At 38.3% G+C, this 19,443-nt stretch overlaps 1 protein-coding gene across 10 annotated transcripts in view; it reads left to right on the forward strand.

Moving 5' to 3' along the window:
• RAPGEF2 (Rap guanine nucleotide exchange factor 2) overlaps positions 1–19,443 on the forward strand; it is a 254,465-nt gene that overhangs the window by 96,026 nt on the left and 138,996 nt on the right. For all 10 annotated transcript variants that reach the window (XM_060653863.3, XM_060653864.3, XM_060653869.3 and 7 more), the window contains exon 4: positions 11,073–11,156. In XM_060653863.3, the coding sequence (XP_060509846.3) occupies positions 11,073–11,156 (84 nt within the window). The remainder of the gene's footprint in view (positions 1–11,072; positions 11,157–19,443) is intronic.

The raw sequence follows: 19,443 nt of genomic DNA on the forward strand, positions 1-19,443 counted from the left end.
ACAAATATGTGTAACGGTATTTCTGTGCTAACTTTCCACATATATGTCTGTCTGAATGCTTTGGTTTCCAAAAGAGTTTGTGTAACATTTTGTTAGGGGGTTTACCTTTCTTTATTGCAGGAGAGGAAATTGTTCCTCCATTGAAAACAAAACAAAAAGCTGCATTGAGGCTTATCCAGTCTTTTTAAAGCATTTTTTATTGAAATCTGTAAATGTGCAATTTAAAACTTCAAGCCTCAGCTGCAGCCCTCATTGCTTGTAGCAGCCTTTTCATTTATTGACTTGGTTTCCTGTTTTCACAGCAGCTATCCTGAATTGTCACTTCTCTGCAAGGCCGCCAGCCCACTGCTGTCCCCTTCGTGCCTTCCCACTCCTCCTCTAGAGACTTTGCTTCAGGCTTTACTTTCTGTTCTCAAATACCCCGTTTATCTGTGGCCACATGTGGCTCTTGACTCACCCATCCCTCCAGGGCTGCAGGGAGAGGTGTCTGGTTTCCTGAACAGTGTGGTTATTCCTGTTCCCTCCTGTGCTTGCGGCCTCTCCTCCTGCCCCCTTTCCTGCAGACTCTAAGTGTGTCTTCCATCTTTAAGAAAGTTCTCCTTTGGAGGTGCGGGGGCGGGGGTGCTCAGTTGGTTAAGTATCCAACTCTTGATTTCAGCTCAGGTCACGATGCCATGGTCTGTGGGATTCAGCTCCGCATTGGGCTCTGTGCTGACAGTGTAGAGCCTGCTTGGGATTCTCTCTGTCCCTCTCTTGCCCACCCCCCCCCCCCCCCCATGCTCTCTCTCTCTCTCTCTCTCTCTCTCTCTCAAAATAAACAAATAAACATTAAAAAAAAAACTGGTAAGCAAAAATACATTGTTTAAAAAAAAGTTCTCCTTTGACTCTTTGGCCCATATCCAATTCTTGTACTGCTTTTTCCTTCCAGATGTGGCCAGGCTTTTATTTTATTATATTATTATTTTTATTTACATTACTCATCTGCTACCTACATTGCTTTAGCTCCTTAAAAAAAAAAAAAAAAAGAAACAAAATACTTAAAATCGTCTTTCTTTCTCAGCAAGATATAATCATAATTTTTAAGTATCCTCTTTGTCCACGTGTCCATAATTTCTCTTACTTGTATGTGTGTATGGAGAAAATTTTGAAACCTAAGATTTTCATTTACATGAAGAAATTATATTTTTAAAGAATTAGTCTTTGCATAGGACTGTAGAACAAGGATGTTTAGCCACCAAGCTTGGCATGTTATGAGGTATACATGTGCTGTAGGTAAATATGAAAATTCAAATACACGCTTGCACGTACACATCTACCCACGCGTAGATGTACTTGAGAAGATTGTTTTATATACACATGGTAATACTGTAAGGCTTCATAGCAATAATATTTTCATATTTACTATCGGTCTTTAAACTACAATGTTTTATATTTGTGGTGAATGGAAGAGTAAATAAGAGCATTTTAGAAATTATTTAATTTGTAAACTCTGTCAGGGCAGGCCCTGTGTGTGTGTTTCAGGTTTACATTTGCTATGCCTAGAACAGAAGTTTTCACTAGTCTGTTCGCTCTTATTTTTTGAATTCATTTTAAAGGAAGATACTCCGTTTTCAAAGGAAGATGAGCCAATAAAGACCTTCATTGTGGTCTAGTTTTGTAATAAAAGAGCTGACAGCACTAGGTGTTAGATTCTTTGTATCAACTTTTTTGCAAAACTACTTAGTGAATAAAACCCTCTGAACTCTCAAATTTAGCGATTTAAAGAAATATATAGTCAATAAATAAGGCTTTATTATTTCATATGCATTCTGTTAAGTACGAGTTAGTGGTAGTTTTCCAGAGTCAATTTTTTTCAGATTTGGCTGCTCTTCTGACTTTGATAAATTGTTTCTTGAGCCCTTGAATATATCCCTCTACCCTCAGTATAGCTGAATGACTGATTGATGTATTGTAATAAATATGTAATCTGCACTGACATTTTTTCTTTCAGTCAAAAAAAGAAGTGTTTTGAATAACTTAATGGCTCCCAAGACATCACTCCTTCATTTCATTTTTTAAATGAGTTTTATAAGTTTAAGAATGACTCCATTAATGAGGCTACAGAATTTTCAGCTTTACTAGTTCTTCAGTAGTTTTATGTTGTTCATTCTGCTGGTTAAGTGAAACATGATTTTTAGAAAATACAGGTCTACTATATTCCCAATATTTTCAAAATACTAATTTTCCCCCCAAATGAAGCTGAAATAGCCTTAGTATTTTCATCAGTTTTCAGAGTTCTTACTGATGATGCTTTCCTTTTTCATGGTTCCAAGCCCCTGTAATTGAGTTGCTAATGAATGGGGAATAAAGATTTTCTGAAGAACTTCATGTGAGAATGGTGCTTTTTTTCCCCTAGAGTTTTTATTTATAAAAGTGAAGTAATGTCCTTATAATTTAAAACTTTTAGGAAATAAAACAAAAAGTTCCCCTCTACTTTTTAAATGTGTTTTTTTCATAGGTATGGTAATTTATATATAACTAAATATTATTAAGTATATAATTTTATTATAAAATATTTCTTCTCTATGGGTTAAAAATATAAATGCTAAAACCTTTAACTCTTGGTAGAGCTCTTTCTAAAATAGGTTTTATATTTTATGCCTGAGTAAAAATGGTGTGGGCTTACCTTTCTTTTGACCTGATATTCTTAGGGTCACTTACAATGCTGTGTTGCCTTAATTAATCTTGTGAGTGTACTTTGTGCCATTGGCCATACAAAAATAAATAACACAAACAATACATATTTGGTCTTTGAACTTATAGCTAGCTTACCGCCCCATCAGGAGAAAAAATGAAAAAAAAAAAACAACTAATGATTAAACTTTTTGATAAACCCAGTAACAAAAGTGAGGTAATGCATTTGTGAAAAAGATTAAAATTATTGTTTATCAGAAAAGCCATCTGCATATTGGAAGGCCGCCATTGTTAGAACTTCTTTTTTAAGCCATGGAACACTTTGTTCATAGGAAATCCTATTTAGCTCAATAGCAGTAGCTATTATGGTTAGAAGAAGGTTGAACAGTGTGTAGTCCCAAGAGGCTCACAAAGTGCATGTTCAAAACCTCTGATGTGAGCGAACTGCTGGATCCTGTAAAAGGATAGAGGATAATTTGCTGTAAATAAGTAAAGTTATTTTCTTGTTGGTTTTTGGCACAATTGCATATTTGAGAGTCAAATCTGAGCCCATCAGAAGAGTATAATGAGAAGTATAGGTGAGCAGAAATAAGGACCTGCACTTAAGCAGAGGGCTTTGATTAAGAGGCCTGGGGCTTGGGGGGTTGGGAGGCACTGAAAGAACCTGATGATAGGCTGTGGAGAAGGAGAATAGGAAGATTTTCTGTTTTCTGGTTTTATCCTCTTGTTGGATGCTAGTGCCCAGATAGTGGATGCAGAAAAAGAAACAGGCGTTTTCCTAGTTTTGGTCACTGTGGCTGGCCCTGTGGGATTCCTGGCTAGCTGTCTCCGGTTAGTTATTGGAGTTTTTGTTCGTCTTCATTTTATTTCCCTTTCTGGTGTTTTACCCCAGATGTGGAGCCGGTAACCCACATACAAATGATAAGAATCCTGTCTCTATTTCTCTCAGATGCCAGCAGCTTTGTTGTTTGAATATGGCATAACATCCTCTCTAAAATAGCCACAAAATGGGTATTTGATGTGTGGGGTCTTGGTGGTCCATAACTTCTCTATGATTGCTCTGTACCCACCTCTTCCCCGACTGGTCTTCCTAACCACTGTTTGCACACACTTCACTGGTGCTGGCCTCACCCTTTCTTATTCACCATGACTTCCGTGTTCTTGCTTCTCTGTGTTCTAATGCCCTTGTTAGCGTTGCCCCAGAGAAAACACTGTAGAGGTGCCTCTTCGCATCCCTGGGTCACTTCTGACTTGTGCCAATGCCACGTTGCACTTGATCTGCTAAAGTGGGAGGGATTCCTTCTTGGAGCTCCAGTGCCCTCCTCATGCCATATTTTGTCAGGGTCATCTTGCAAAGCGCTAATTTCTGGTTCAAAATTGTTTGGATTTTGCAAAGGTACCGTTCTTACCATTTTTTTCAGTTTCTGTTTGTGGCCACCACCCCTCGCCACCTTAGATATTTATTTTGAGTTCAATATTACTCTAAGTATCCTTTGCCCACACCTGCCTCCCCCACTCTTGCCACTCTTCTTTTGTTACAAATCTTTCTCTCTCCTCACTTTGCCTTTATTTCCTATATTACCATAAGCTGCCATAAGCAGCCCTTTTGGGTTGATTGGGCTCCACAAAACTTGATTAAGTTTTCATATTGTATTAATAACTGAATAAAGTAGCCTTTTCATGTTACTTTTTTGCTCTCTAATAGCCATCTTTGCTGAGCTAAATAGTTTTCTTTGGGTGGTGATCAATGATTCTTTCAACTCCCTTGTCAACTTCAACTTGATCACTTGTATTCGCTTCCTGCTTTGTAAATAAGGAATGTGAACACCACACGCAGCTCTTTCATGTGGAGACATCGCCACCGTGTGGACTGACAGGATATTGCTGAGGAAGTTCTTTTAGCCTAGTTTCATTTTTCTGACGACTGGTAAATTGACATTCACATCTTTGACTTTCACTTTAAATACTATATCTGAGTTGGTGTGTATTATTAATTCATTAAGAAAATAGCTGAGTGCCAATTAAGCATTGTGTAGTATATATGTATATTGGGGTGCTGGTGAGTTAGAGGAGTTTAAAAGCTAATGGGGGATGACTCCTAAAATAAATATTATGACTGGCAACTGTTTAATGTGAGCATGTACAAAATGCTCTGGGAACTTAGGAGGAGAGTGACTCAATTTATTTGGAAGCCACTAAAACACTTCTCAGAGGAAGTGGTAGTTAGCCTGGAATTCAAAGGATGAGTAATAAGCTTACTAGATAAAAGGTACTGTTTAGAAGCTGGAACAGCAGGTTTGTCCAAAGGCCCTGAGGCTTTGGTGGGGAAAAAGTCAGCATGGCTGAACAGGTGAAGTTTGCAGTATAGGATATTTGGGGTTATGAGCAGAGGATAAAGTTGTGCATTGGCCTTTTTAGAAATGGTCATAAGAGAGGAAAAGAGATGAAGAGAGCTAGTATTTTTTATGTACCTATTATGCAAGAACCTGCATATATACTGTTTTGTTAAATCCAAGTAACGTTGTGAAAAAGGTATTGGTAGCCCCATTTTACAGTTGAGGAACTAGAATCTTAGAATTTAAGTTCACCAGGATCACATGGCTGGTAGGAAAGAATATATGTTCCCAAACCTTTGTCCTTTGCATAGCCACATACTGCTTCCTTCACGTGCTTTGTCAAGGGGTTTGGACTTTCTCCTGTTAGGGAACCATGGGCTATAAGCAGAAACATGATCTGCTTTACCTGAGCAAATGATAACTAAAATGGTGCCCAGTTTCTACCTGGTACAGCACATAGTTCCGTCTAAAAGATTCAGTGTAGTTGGAGGAAGACACCTAAATACCTCAGGACTAAGAATTCAAAGAGAAAAATATAAAATAGGATGAAATTAGATGGGATAAATATTTTGGAATTTGGAAAACAGTGACTGAGAAGATGTTATTACAGAAATAGGGTTTGAGCCATTGCTTTAAGGTACAGTGTGATTGAGAAGATGGAGAAGGGCAAGTATCTTGGACAGACTGGAAGAGGTGGGAAGGGACAGGCAGGAAAGGAGCCTCCCGGAAGTAATGGGTTTGTGTTGAGGAGCAGAAGGAAATAAGGTGGGGAGAGAAGGACAGCAGATTACACACTTGCCTCTTCCCTGTTATTCCAAGTCTACACTTGCCATTTTGGTTTAGTCTTGTCTTAAAGGACATCGTTCATTTTTGATTACTTCAGAGTCCTTTTAATTATACTGGGAGTGAATCAATCATGGTCCGTTTAAATTTTTGTTTTGTTTGGGTTTGTTCATTTTTTTCCTCGTTGATGAAATAAAAAACAGGAGGCTTTTAGAGTACCTTGTCACACACCTAGGCTTTGTGGCTTTCATTTTGTCAATTGCAGAATGGGCTGTATTGGCATCAAATCGGTTGTCCAGTATAGTTCTTAGTTTAGTCTAAAAAATTATAGGTCTTTTCTAAGTGTCCATTTTGGCTGATCAGAGAGACTTGTGAAGTACTACTTTGCTGTATGTTCCTTTTTAATCTTTAGGCCACTCTTTTCAATCCATCACTGGTGATGTTAAGTCTTAGGTTATTTAGAAATGCCATCAGGTTTATTCCAAGATTCAGCTTTTTGCATTAGCTCATAATTCCACCCTTGGCATATGCATGCATGCATGCATGTGTGTGTGTGTACAGAGAGAGAGAGAGAGAGAGAGAGAGCGAGCATGAGAGCGAGCATGTGCATGCAGGGGAGAGGCAGAGGGTGTGGGAGAAAGAGAATCTTAAGCAGACTCCATGCCCAGCATGGAACCTGATGTGGGGCTCAGTCTTATGACCATGAGTTCATGACCTGAGCTGAAATCAAGAGTCAGATGCTTAACCAACTGAGCCACCCAGGCACTCCAAAATTAATTAATTAATTAATTTTAGAGGAAGAGCACACGAGAGCATTGTGAGCAAGGGAGAGGGACAGAGGAGGAGAGAGAGAGAATCCTGAGCAGACTCCATGCTCAGTGTGGAGCCTAATGCAGAGCTCCATCCCATGACCCTGGGATCATGACCTGGACCAAAATCAAGAGTGGGATGCTTAACTGACTGAGCCACCAGGTGCCCCCCCCCCCCCCCCAGCTCATATATTTTTTTTTTTTTTTTAAATTTTTTTTTCAACGTTTTTTATTTATTTTTGGGACAGAGAGAGACAGAGCATGAATGGGGGAGGGGCAGAGAGAGAGGGAGACACAGAATCGGAAACAGGCTCCAGGCTCTGAGCCATCAGCCCAGAGCCCGACGCGGGGCTCGAACTCACGGACCGCGAGATCGTGACCTGGCTGAAGTCGGACGCTTAACCGACTGCGCCACCCAGGCGCCCCCCAGCTCATATTTTTAAAACATAAAACAGTTATTTGGGGAAAAAATAAAAACAACACTGCTGAATACAACACCTGCAACTTACTTGCATAGGTATTGATAGAGTTGTACTTTTTTTTTTCTTGTAGTTTTTCTAAAGATTTTTCAAAGTTGACAAGCCTCATGCATAAGAATCACCCGGGATCTTTGTTTAAAAGGCACTGTGATGGATCTCCCACCTAGTGATCACAGATTGTGGGATTGGGTGGAATAGGTAGAGCCTGGGAGCATGCATTCTTATCCCAAGTGATTCATAAGCATACCAAAGCTTGACAACCATTAGGCAAAGTGAAATCCCAGTATTAGTTCCATATAATTATTATTGTTATAGTCCATCTTCTGTTAGCTAGCTCCAAGGAAAGCTGAGTTTACAAACCTTGCACTTATTTCATCCATAGTAATTTGTCTTCAAAATGGACAGATACAGAATAACTAGAAAGCCAATGAATGTTTGTTTTATTCTCTATGTCAAAGTTAATCTACACCATGGTACATGATAAAAAGCTCTAGAATAATTATGTTTTTCAGTCAAAAATTTTTTCAAATTTTTATTTATTTTTGAGAGAGAGAGAGAGAGAGAGAGAGAGAGAGAGAGTAGGAGAGACACAGAATCTGAAGCAGGCTCCAGGCTCTGAGCTGTCAGCACAGAGCTTGATGTGGGGCTCGAACCCGTGAACCGTGAGATCATGACTGAGCCAAAGTCGGATGCCCAACCAACTGAGCCACCCAGGTGCCCCAGCTCTAGAATAATTATTATTTGCATTTCATGAGCATTGTTCATTTAATCCTTGCAGTCACTTTAGTAAGCTGCCAAGGCCACATAGCTGGTAAGCAGTGACCTACCTTAATTTCCTATTTTTCTAGATTTCAGTTCTCTTTGGTGATAAAGGGAATATTGTAGGAGCACTTTTTACTTCACCTAAATTAGAATTTAGTAATAATGTTGTCACTTTATGTTAAGAAAGATGAGTAAGTTTTTTCCCCCAAACTAGGTAAATGATTGTAGATTGCAAAAACCAGTGATTAAAATCTGGACGGAAAAGGGTATGAATTATTTCTGAAGTATTGTGCTTTGTATTCTCATTTGAGAAATCATTTAACTTTTATGGTTTCATTGGAACTGAACTCTATTCAATAATATGTCTCTGTACATTTTCACAAGGCATTGCCATCAAGGACTAAGTAGTTGTGAAATTGGTTAAGACTGGACTTGGGGGAAATGGTGGTCAACTGCTGCTTTGTTTGTAAGCAAATAACAAAATGAAAATGATTACTTGATAGTCATTGGTCTTTTAAATATTCAGAATTGTAAATAGAATTTTTTGTCCATTAAAAACTTTTGGAATTTATTTACATGCCCCCCAAAGGACAGACTTGGGGGAGATTGCTGAGGACGCCCTTGCACACACATGTGATTCATTGTGATACAAGACAAGTGCAGCATGCATCTCCCTGTTGTACTCTTTACAACAATGGGGTATGCTCCGTGTACTTCCTTTCCACCCCTTCCCCTGGCTAGAGTGTGAATACGGTGGTGAGGTTTGGAGTTGCCACCTTAGAATATGACATGGATGCTATGCATTGGGGTGACTAAGCCCCTCAATAGAAAGAGCCTAAGTTCTTCATACCATGGAACTACTATATCAGCCTTGGGTCCTTGGTGCTAAGGCTGTTATAATATGTGTGAGAGAGAAATGAACTCCCTCCTGGTTAAGCCATTACTATAGTGTTTAGTTTTTTGTTTTGTTTTATTAGTAGCTGAGCTTGTATCCTAACTAATAAATTTGGCAAACTTGGCTGTGTAAAATAAAATAACTTACACATAGCAAAAAGCACAAAGGATAAAGCAACAGAGGAAAAAGGTATTCACAGCACGTATTTCAAAAAGGTTAATTTTGGAGTGCCTGGGTGGCTCGGTTGGGCATCCAACTCTTGATTTTGGCTGAGGTCATGATCCTAGGGTCCTGGGATGGAGCCCCACATCAGGCTCTGCATTGAACATGGAGCCTGCTTGGGATTCTCTCTCCCTCTCCTTCTGTCCCTTTCCCCCTGCTCCTGTGCACGTGCACTTCTCTCTAAATAAAAAAGTAAAAGATTAAAAAAAATGACTTTTTTTCTTTTGAGAGAGAGCAAGCACATGCACGTGAGCAGAGGATGGAGGGAGGAAGGGAGGGAGGGAGAGAGAGAGAGAGAGAGAGAGAAAGAGAAAGAGAAAATCTTAAGCATGTTCCATGTGGGGACTCTATCCCACAACCCTGGGATCATGACATGAACTGAAATCAAGAATCGGACACTCAACCAACTGAGCCACCCAGGTGTCCCAAAAGGTCAATTTTTATAAAGAAATAAAAAAAAATAAGAAAAAAAGATGCTCTTGTAATAATAATAAGAAAAAGAAATGAAAAAAATTGTACTAAGGTGCCCTTGTCATCAAGCAGATTGGCAAAAGCCTAAAAGATTGATAAAAAGCCTCAATGGTAGAATTCCTCGTGCTCCCCTATGGTTTACCCCTCCCCCACTCTGCCTCAGCTGCACCATCGTGTAGTCCTTGCTAGGCCATGTCAGCCTCTGCACTAACATTCTGGATCCTCCCTGCCCTTTGCTGGGAAGGGAAGGCTGGTCCCTTAGGAAGTCAGCTGGCTGTCAGCCCCTTCCTTTACTCAGATGTGCTCTTCTCATTGACACTTACCTTGCCCACCCATTTCCAGTGGTATCACCCCCCATTTTCCTTACCCTGTACTAATTTCTCTCCCCAGAGCACTGATTTATAATTTACCAATTTATTATTTTTATTGTTTATTATCTGTGTTGTCCCACCAGAATATAAACCCCATGAGTGAAAGGGCCTTTTCCTTGTTGTTGAGGTTCTCTGAAGTATCCTAAGCACCTAGAATAAGCCCTTATCCTAAAATTGTGAAACATTTGTTTGTTAAACAAATATAACAAACTGTAGTAGTAAGGCTGTGCGGAAGTAAGTAGGCAAATAAGTTGCTGAGCACCTGTGGAAGACAATTTGACATTTATCGTACCCTTTGACCCAGCAGTTGTATTTCTGGTTACTAGGTCCAGTCAATACTGTATGCACAAGGTTACCTAAAGCACTTTTTATTAACATATTTTTAAATAATTGCAAATGATTAAAAACAACAGAAATGACTGTCACTAGGGGTTGGCCAAGGCAAATACGGCACATCTGTAAGAAAGCCGGCTTCTCATGAAGAGATCTCTAAGAGTTACCACAAAGGAAAGAACACTATAGAGTACGCTATCTCTCCATAAGAAGAAAAACAGACCACGGAGAGAATGAGAATATATGTCTATTCTTCTGTGCATACACATAAAGAAATTCTGAAAGAATATCTAACAAGTGTGGTAGAAAAATGTGCGAGCATGGTAGACGGAAAAAGGTTGGGAAAACCTGAGTTTCACTGATTACTTCTTTCTATTTTGTTTTATCAAGCAGGGAAAATATTTTCAGTTCAAAACATCTGAAGATAAAACTTAGGATGGTAGGTGCAGTAGGTCTAAGGAACATTACAACATTTAAATATACTGATAAATATCTTTAGCTTATTGGGGAGACAAAAATAATTTTTAGAAGCTTTTTTTTTCAAGTTTGTTTATTTATTTTGAGAGAGAAAGAGAGAGAGAGAGAGTGAGGAAAGGGCAGAGAGAGAGGAAGAGAGAGAATCCTAAGCAGGCTGTGAGCACAGGACCCGATATGGGGCTCGAGCTCACAAACTATGTGATCATGACCTGAGCTGAAGTCGAGTTGGATGCTCAACCGACTGAGCCAGCCACCCAGGCACCCCGGAGTTTTATAAAAAGTAACTTAAAAAATGATTCCAATAGTCAAATAGTGGTATTTTTATGTATGTGTTTTATGCTATTTCATTGTTCTTCATGGTTCTAAAAGAAACATGGGTACTATACTTTGTGCTATATATGGTTTAATTTTGTTGTTGTTGTCATAGATAATCATCTGATTTTGTTACCTTTTCTTTTCAGTCCTGATGATATTGGGACCTGCTGGTATATACTTCTCTCTGGTTCCGTGTTCATTAAGGAATCCATGTTTCTTCCAAGAAGCAGGTATTGTATAGACATTCTGTAATGGATTTTCCATGAAGCTTAAAATCTCTTTGTCGAATTGAGTTCCTTTGCAGAATTCTGTTGTTTCCTCTTTTGACAGAAAGCAAGAGACTACCTTGGGGCATTGATCTTTAAGAAAGGATTACTTTATGTTTAAACACTGTTACAATCTCTTTAACCAAGGGAAAGAACAAAAGACATGTTGATCACATGTCCATTTGTTATAGGAACACATCGGGCTAGTTTAGGGCACATTTGTTCATTGGGAATAAAATCTGTCTCCATTAAAAGGCACTCTCATAAACATCTAAAGAGAAGCAAAGAAAGTTCATCGAGACCTCATGGAACTAGAAATAGAAAGCCAGGGACTGTCGTTGACTTTTCTGCTTCTCGAGACCATATGGTCTCTCATTCTTGCATTTGTCTGTGGACTGGCTCCCCGCTCTCTAAGGCTATTGATGTTTTTCTCCCTGTGATTTTAGCTTACAGGTGCTGACTATTGACTTGTGAGCTTATGTCCCTAATGTTTCCGTCATTTGACTGTAGTGCCTGTGTCTTTTCTTTGGATTCTTCAGGCTACAGTCTGATTGGCCGGGCTTGGGGCAGATATGCACCTCGTTCCAATCAGCTATGGCCAAGGAGGGTTAGGGCTCATCTGTTACACACATATGTTCAGTTCCCTGACTGAAGGTGTCAGCCACTAAGTTTTACTAGTTATTTTTTACCCCAATTGTTTATTTTTCACAGTTGTATATTTTAATTTTGACTAAAATTTAAAACATTTTAACAGATTAAATATCTTTATTTAAATTTACTAAATAAATATTTAAATGGACAAAATTTATTAAAGCAAAGTGACTGCTCCCCACCACCCCCCCTTCTATAACTTCACTCTCTCATGAAAATATTTAACTGTATTCTTTTTTTTTTTAATTTTTTTTTTTAACGTTTATTTATTTTTGAGACAGAGAGAGACAGAGCATGAACGGGGGAGGGGCAGAGAGAGAGGGAGACACAGAACCGGAAGCAGGCTCCAGGCTCTGAGCCATCAGTCCAGAGCCCGACGCGGGGCTCGAACTCACGGACTGCGAGATCGTGACCTGAGCTGAAGTCGGATGCTTAACCGACTGAGCCACCCAGGCGCCCCTATTTAACTGTATTCTTGATGAGTAATTCTGAATGGGTCAGGGACAAATTAAGAATCTTATTTTAAAAACATGAACAAACATTTATAAAATGTCAGAGTCAGATAGGGAGAGGCAATTTATACATGCCTGGGTGTGGTAATAGAAGGCACTTGGGATGGCCTTTGGAGGTAGGGACTTGGGTAGTGAGAGAGTGCCAGAGGCGCATTGCATCTAGTGAAAAACAATCTCTGGTGCAATTCCCATGCCTCTTTGCCCTCTGCTTCTCCGAGATCAGACTGGCAGGCATTATTCTCTTTGGAAAATAGCCCCATGAGGGAGAGAGGCTGGCTCTATTGCCTGCCTATTTGTGGTTGTTCTTATAGTAGCGATAGTTATAGTAATGGAATTAGCACTGGTAGTGGTAGTAGCAGTAATAAAGTGATGATGGAAAAATAGCTAAGGCTTTGACAGTGCTTTCTATTTACCAGCTCACCATTTTGAATATTGTGTGTGTGTGTGTGTGTGTGTGTGAGATCGTTTAGTATTGCAACTACCCTTTGAGGTAAGTATAATTTTCATCTGCATTTCGAGACTGAGGAAACTGGCAGTACAGTATGGTGGGTGGTTGTGCCTCCTGGAATTCTGCCTGGGATGCTGGGAGTGAGCCGATGAACCAGCTCCTATAGTTCTAGGAATTCTGTTTCCCAGAGGAATGGAGAATTGATTAACGTTCTTCTCCTTCAAATACAGGACCTACTTACTTTTTGGTCTCTTTTTGGGGGCTCTAACTCTGTTTCTGAACTTGGATGAAGGTATAGTCAAACAATATTTAAGCGGTATATTTTTTAATTATGTATAATTTTAATATAAAAAGTAATAATAAGTAGTGTGTAAATTAGCAAAGGTAAAGAGATGGAAAAAATCACTTATAATCTCTCATTCAAAGTAATAATTCTGTAATACTCTATAGTGTTTTCCTATCTAGTCTTACATGTATGTGTTTCATGTACTGAAGAGCATGCTTAATAAACAATGTAATATCTTGTTTATTTCAATTAAAGAATATGTGTACATATAAGTGTTGCCTTGTAATATTAAAAGCTCTTTAAAAAGTTTGCTCTTTATGTATCTTGATGCCTGTTTAATTGTTCAGTTATTTGAACTTTCCACAGTTTAGTTAATAATTGTAAGGGTACATTTTTGATGGCTTTTCATTATAAATATTGCTTTAATGACTGTGATTTGAAATTTATGTATCTTAAAGGAGGACAGAGGTTAGTGACTTCATTATTCTATTAATGCAAGGTCTGTTATACGAAACAAATCTATAGACTGAGACCCTAGAACAGTGAAGGAGCCTGTGATGGTCTTTTTTCAGTACCAGCCATCATTAACTAGTCAAGTAACAGCTTGTTCTAACTTCTGGAAAGGGAACCTAATGTTCAGAAAACTGCTGTTCTGGAAGAAAGAGGACTTGTAGTTCAGACCTATTTTATGAACACATTGGACTCTATGCCTAATTATTTTAAAAGATGACATAAGTTACTCCTTCTCTGGCTGGATGTCAAATGCTTGCAAGCCAGTACTTTAATGGGATGAAGGAAGGAATGGTGTTTCAGTCTGAATGACAAGCTAGTACTATATATAGGCTATGTCTTCACGTTGCACCTGTGACATTTGCTCTAAGTTGTTTGTTTCTTTCGGTGATGTTGCCTTAGGAATAGTGTTCATACTGTTTTAATAGGAAGGAGTTTCTACTGGTGCTGTGCTAAAGGTTGACACTAGTGATGCATATATATTTATTTCTCCACAAAATATTGAGGTTTGATTAAAGAATAGTATGGTTGAGGTGTTAGTAACAATCTGGTTTTATAAAACTAGTTCACAGATGATTCTCCACATTTATCATATTTTTATCATGTTAGTCTGGAAATTGTTTATTGGTATATGTAATAAGTAACCTGATCACTCATTTTGACAGCTAATTCACCCTAAACAGTTAGTTTTGAATCAAAATACTTTGAAGAATATTTTTATGTTTTTACCTAATTCTCATGAAATTGCTTTGACACCTGATTATCATCAAGTGAGAAGGATGATATACATTGCAAAAAATCTGCCATTTGGCTTCTAAGTTTCATTTGCTGTATTGAATTCCTTGATTGACATTGAGGTCAGCACTTTATGGTTTTTAAAAAAAATTTTTTTTTGTTTTCTTTTTAGATAAATGTTCTTTGGGTTGCATACCTTTATGTTGTTGAAACATGAATCATTTTCCCTGTTAAGAGTTATGACATTCACGGAGTCTATTAATTCCTTTGAGACCATCAGTGACAGCTTACTCACTTTTTTCTGTTCTAAGCAATTTAAGTGAAATGAATGTTTTTGTGAGTTTTATTGTAAATCTATTAGAAATATATCAAGGTTTGAAATGCTGGTATTTGTACAAATGGCAGTAATGTCATTTATAATGTTATTACATATAATGTTGCCCTAATACAGGGTGAAACTCTTATGTGGAGTAAAAATTTGTAGTCCTGAAGCAATGTACGATTTATAGTAATGGTTTTTCTCAGTCTTATTTAAAAATAAATTCAGTTTCTTTGATCAGAAAGGTGGTGAACAAAGGTAATTTAGCAATGCAACAAAGGTTATTGTCATTCTCACTTAGGAAAACGTCAGAGGAGACATTTGTCATAGATGAAGATAGAAACAGTGTAAATTGGATGTGTTTTTCCAGTCCTTTCAGCAGAGTAGCGGTAGTCACTGAGTTGTGCATGTTGTGTACCGCACAACTCAGCGATGTGCTGTTTTAACCACAGTAATAGACCGTGAAAAGCAGAGAGTGGTGAAATATTTTGAGGAAGGAGTTTTTACCCCCTAACTTTTTCAAAGGCATCATTTGCAACAACAGTGGAGCTGGAAAGCAAGAGATGAAAACTGTCTCATCTAAAGTTGCAGGTTTAGAAGTGTTTTTCTTGTACTTTTGTTTATTCTACATAATGGGCAGGAAGATAATAATGTTCATTGTCCTAATGTGTTCTAAATCAGTGTTATTTATGGAACTTTAATAGAAATTGTTGTATACTTAAAATTTTCCCACTTTTAAAATTGTCCCATCCTACGAATGCTGAACCTATTTTGTAGTAAATTCACAATTTAGTAACTTGGATTAACATGTTATTTTAATATGTTAATCCAGGCTGCTGGGTTAAGCCAGGCTTCTGGCTTCTTTGGAAGGCTGAGAATTTTAGATATAGAAGATAGGCTTAGACTGTGTGTCTAAACTTTCACTTGCTATTTGGATTGTTTGTTAGAGAAGAAGACAGTACCTATATTGTATATTAATTCAGAGTTGGAATCTTTTCCTAGTAATTTATCAGTCATTTTACATTTATTTGCAAAAAACAGAATGCTAGATGTTTAAACATTACTGTCATACAGACTCTTTCTTTGAGTTTATGTTGATCATAATCCTGGGGGGGCGGGGGGGAGATCACTTTATTTAAAATGTTGAACCTGATTTTCTCAATAGAATCAATTTTATCATAGAAGCCCCAAGGAAGGGCCTTTTAGTAGAAATGACCATGCATCCCACCACATTCAAACATAAATAATATTTTTATTGCTCTGGTAGCTAAAAACTTTCTATATTTTTTATATGCCGTGCAATTAGTAAACAAATCTCTTCATAGCAGTGTGGCAGGGGCTGTGAGTTTGAAGGAAAAAATAAGCCCGGGGTGGCCATACCCTAAACACTTCAAAGATGCCAATAAATGGGTTGTAATCAAAGATGGGAGCCAGAGGACCTGGGGTCAAAAACCTGTCTATACAGAGGGCTGGAGGCTTCTAGTGCACGGATGCTAGGGTCCAGCTACCAGGTGGCCAGACAGCAGACTTAGTGGGACAAGTAATCTGTACACTGTAAGTGTCGTGAGAAGTTATGTCTGCAGCTGGCAAAGCACTGTCCGTGGAAACTGCTGAACACTGAAATGCCATAAAAATTTAGGATTAGTTCATAGGCCTTTTTCATATTTATGGGTCATTCTGTCTCATTCTAAAGTAAGTTTGGTAGAGTTTAAATTTTGAGGCATATTTGCATGTCATTTCAAATAGTAGTTGAAACTCGCATTAAGTCCTGCTGTGTGGTCTCTGTAGTAAGTTCTGGAGTATGCAGAGGAAACAAAATGGTCTACTCCCTGCTGTCACATAATTTAGTATCTGGTTGGGGAGATGAGGCAGTCCTATATGAAGCATGAAAAAATCGCATAGGTGTCGTTAAATAATACAGTGTAAATTGATGTAGCAAAGACCACACACAATGCAAAAGACCTTCCAAGATTAGTGGTGTTTTAATGTATGTGGTAATGAGGAGTAGCTCTTAAGTGCATTCTGAGTTAGGTTTATGATTTGGATTGTTGGACAGTGGTTGGAAAGGAAGTCTGGACATACTAAAGAGCATGAGTGATGGCACAGAAATAAGATTGAAGGTGGGGCAGTTCATACATAAGCGATAGCTTGAGTGGAGTCACAAGAATAGGATCATTTATCCAGAACAGACATGCACTTTAGGGAGTGAACTAGTTGCAAAAGCATTGGTGATGGTGGCATTAATGAGAAGTCTAGTTTACAAAGCTGTGGCAGTTGGCTGGAAAGGCTAGGGTTGTTGGTAAGTTAGGTGTCAAGGAACGTTGGCAAGAGGTTAGGAGAAATGCACACATCATTTATTTGTATCATGTTGGTTGTGTCCATTTACAAGCAGTACTTCTCTTTCATTGATACCAAATATATCCACAATTTAAAAATTAAAATTGTGGTATGGTACTCTCAAAGTCACATTTTAAATTAGAGCTGGCAGCTATAATGAGGATAAGTGGGGAAACAAGACATTTAACTAATCAGTTCTGAGAGGCTGAAATACTATTCTCATTATGATTCACATGACAAACAATGAGCTACTTGAGTTTAAAAATCACAGACCTACTTTCTGCTTGCCAGTGCTAGATGATAAGTTAATTGATTGCTCTGAAACTTGCTAGTTTTTTTTTTTTTTTTTCCCCCAGTAATGGAAGAAGGTGAAACAGTGGAAGAGTGATTCTGTGTTTATGTGGTAGGGACTGAAAACACAACTAACTATTCCTTATTTCATGTGAAGAGGTCATATAGGATTAGAAAATCGTATTCTTGAAAGAGTACAAATGTGTTATAAGTCATATGATGCCTTATTGGAGATGGAATATGGCTTTAAAAAATAACTCACTGATGGGGTGCCTGGATGGCTCAGTTGGTTAAGTGCCTGACTTTTGATTTTAGCCCAGGTCATGATCCTCAGGGTCATGAGATCAAGCCCTACATGGAGCTTGCTTAAGATTCTCTCTCTCCCTTCCCCTCTATCCCTCCCTGGCAATCCTCTCTCTCTCTCTCTCTCTCTCTCTCTCTCTCTCTCTGTCTCTCTAAAAAAAAAAAAAAAAAAAAAGGAAGAAGAAAAAAAAAGAAAAAAAACTCGCTGATATATGTTATGAAAGGGTAACTTTATTAGACATTAAGTGTATCCAGATGGCATGAAAGTAAGGTGAGGATCAGAGCTCTGGAGATTGTACATTACAGGTAAGATTTACCTTCAGTTATTAGCCAAATCACAACAATGGTGGTATAGATTAAGCATGGAAGAGAAATTGTGGTTAGTGAAGAAGGAAGGGGGGGAAAAAGGTATAAGTCATCTCAAAACTGCTCTCATTGGGTTTTTAAGGTAATGTATTGGTCTAACATACCTACCTTTCCATCATGGGGAGATATTGGTAACTTATAATAGGAATAAATGACATGATACATAAGTTTTTTAGAAGTTTTTTTTTACAACCAGCATTACTAAAAGTTGTTTATTTCTTTAAAAGAAGAAATTGATCCTCCTTCCCTCCCTTCTTTCTTTCCTTTCTCCCAAGATAAACCACAAGATTTTGTTTAATTCATATTTGGAATAATATAAAGTCAGTGGATGATTGAAGAATTAGTAAGGGCTAATAAGTTATAAGAACCACTTATCTCAGACACTGTTGAGACAGTGTCTCAACAACTCGTTGCCACATTATTTTGCAGAAGCAAGTGATTGGGGCCTGTGGTTGGCCAGTTAATGAAGATAGTTGGTTAGGCATAGAATCATGGGAAGATACTTCTGTTTTAACTTAAGAATGTTCAATTTGATCTATACATGTAATATATATGTGTGTGTATTTATATATATTTGCATATATAATTGGATTAAAATACACATATATATATACATAAATGTGAGTGTGTGTGTGAGAATCACTCTTACTGGACTCGACTGTTTCCTTCCAGTCTTCCGCAGTTATTTTGCCTACACCTAATCCAGCAGCAATGCTTAAAAACTGACATACTTTTACTGAGGTTTCAAAAGCATTCTGCTTCATAGATTAAATAATTATTAAGTCAAACAGATTGTTATCAAGAGTAAATAAGTATATTTTTCTTTAAAAATGTTCGTCTGTTAGGGCACCTGGGTGGCTCAGTCGGTTGAGCGTCCGACTTCGGCTCAGGTCATGATCTTGCGGTCTGTGGGTTCGAGCCCCGTGTCGGGCTCTGTGCTGACAGCTCAGAGCCTGGAGCCTGTTTCAGATTCTATGTCCCTCTCTTCCTCTGACCCTCCCCTGTTCATGCTCTCTCTCTCTCTGTCTCAAAAATAAATAAATGTTAAAAAAAAAAATTAAAAAAAAATGTTCATCTGTTAAAATTAATCACTACAAGAGATGGTGTCTTAGCAACTTCATATCTGAGGAGAATTACTTACCAAAAGTGATGAGCGTAGTGACTAGAACTGATTTCCAGCACCAAAAAGTACCCTGGGCTATTAGTTACACCCCTTTAAGGGAGTCCTCCACTTGATGCTTAATCAGTATTAATGAGTCGATCGACCCCTGTCCTAAATTGCTCACCTGCAGTTATATGTGCGAATGCTCCTATCTTATTCATTCTGCCGATATCATTGAGTTGCCTCTGTGGGCCTGCCTAGAATATGGTGTGGAAACGCAGAGATCGTACCTGTGTGTCCCCAAAGCCAAGTGGTAAAAAGTGTTTTGAGAAGGAAGTGTGGGGTCCGTTTGTCCAGTGCTGTAAGGAGATTCAGTAAGGTGAGACCAGAG

This window comes from Panthera onca, chromosome B1 (genome assembly GCF_046562875.1).
Source record: "Panthera onca isolate mPanOnc1 chromosome B1, mPanOnc1 haplotype 2, whole genome shotgun sequence".
Lineage (NCBI taxonomy): Eukaryota > Metazoa > Chordata > Mammalia > Carnivora > Felidae > Panthera > Panthera onca.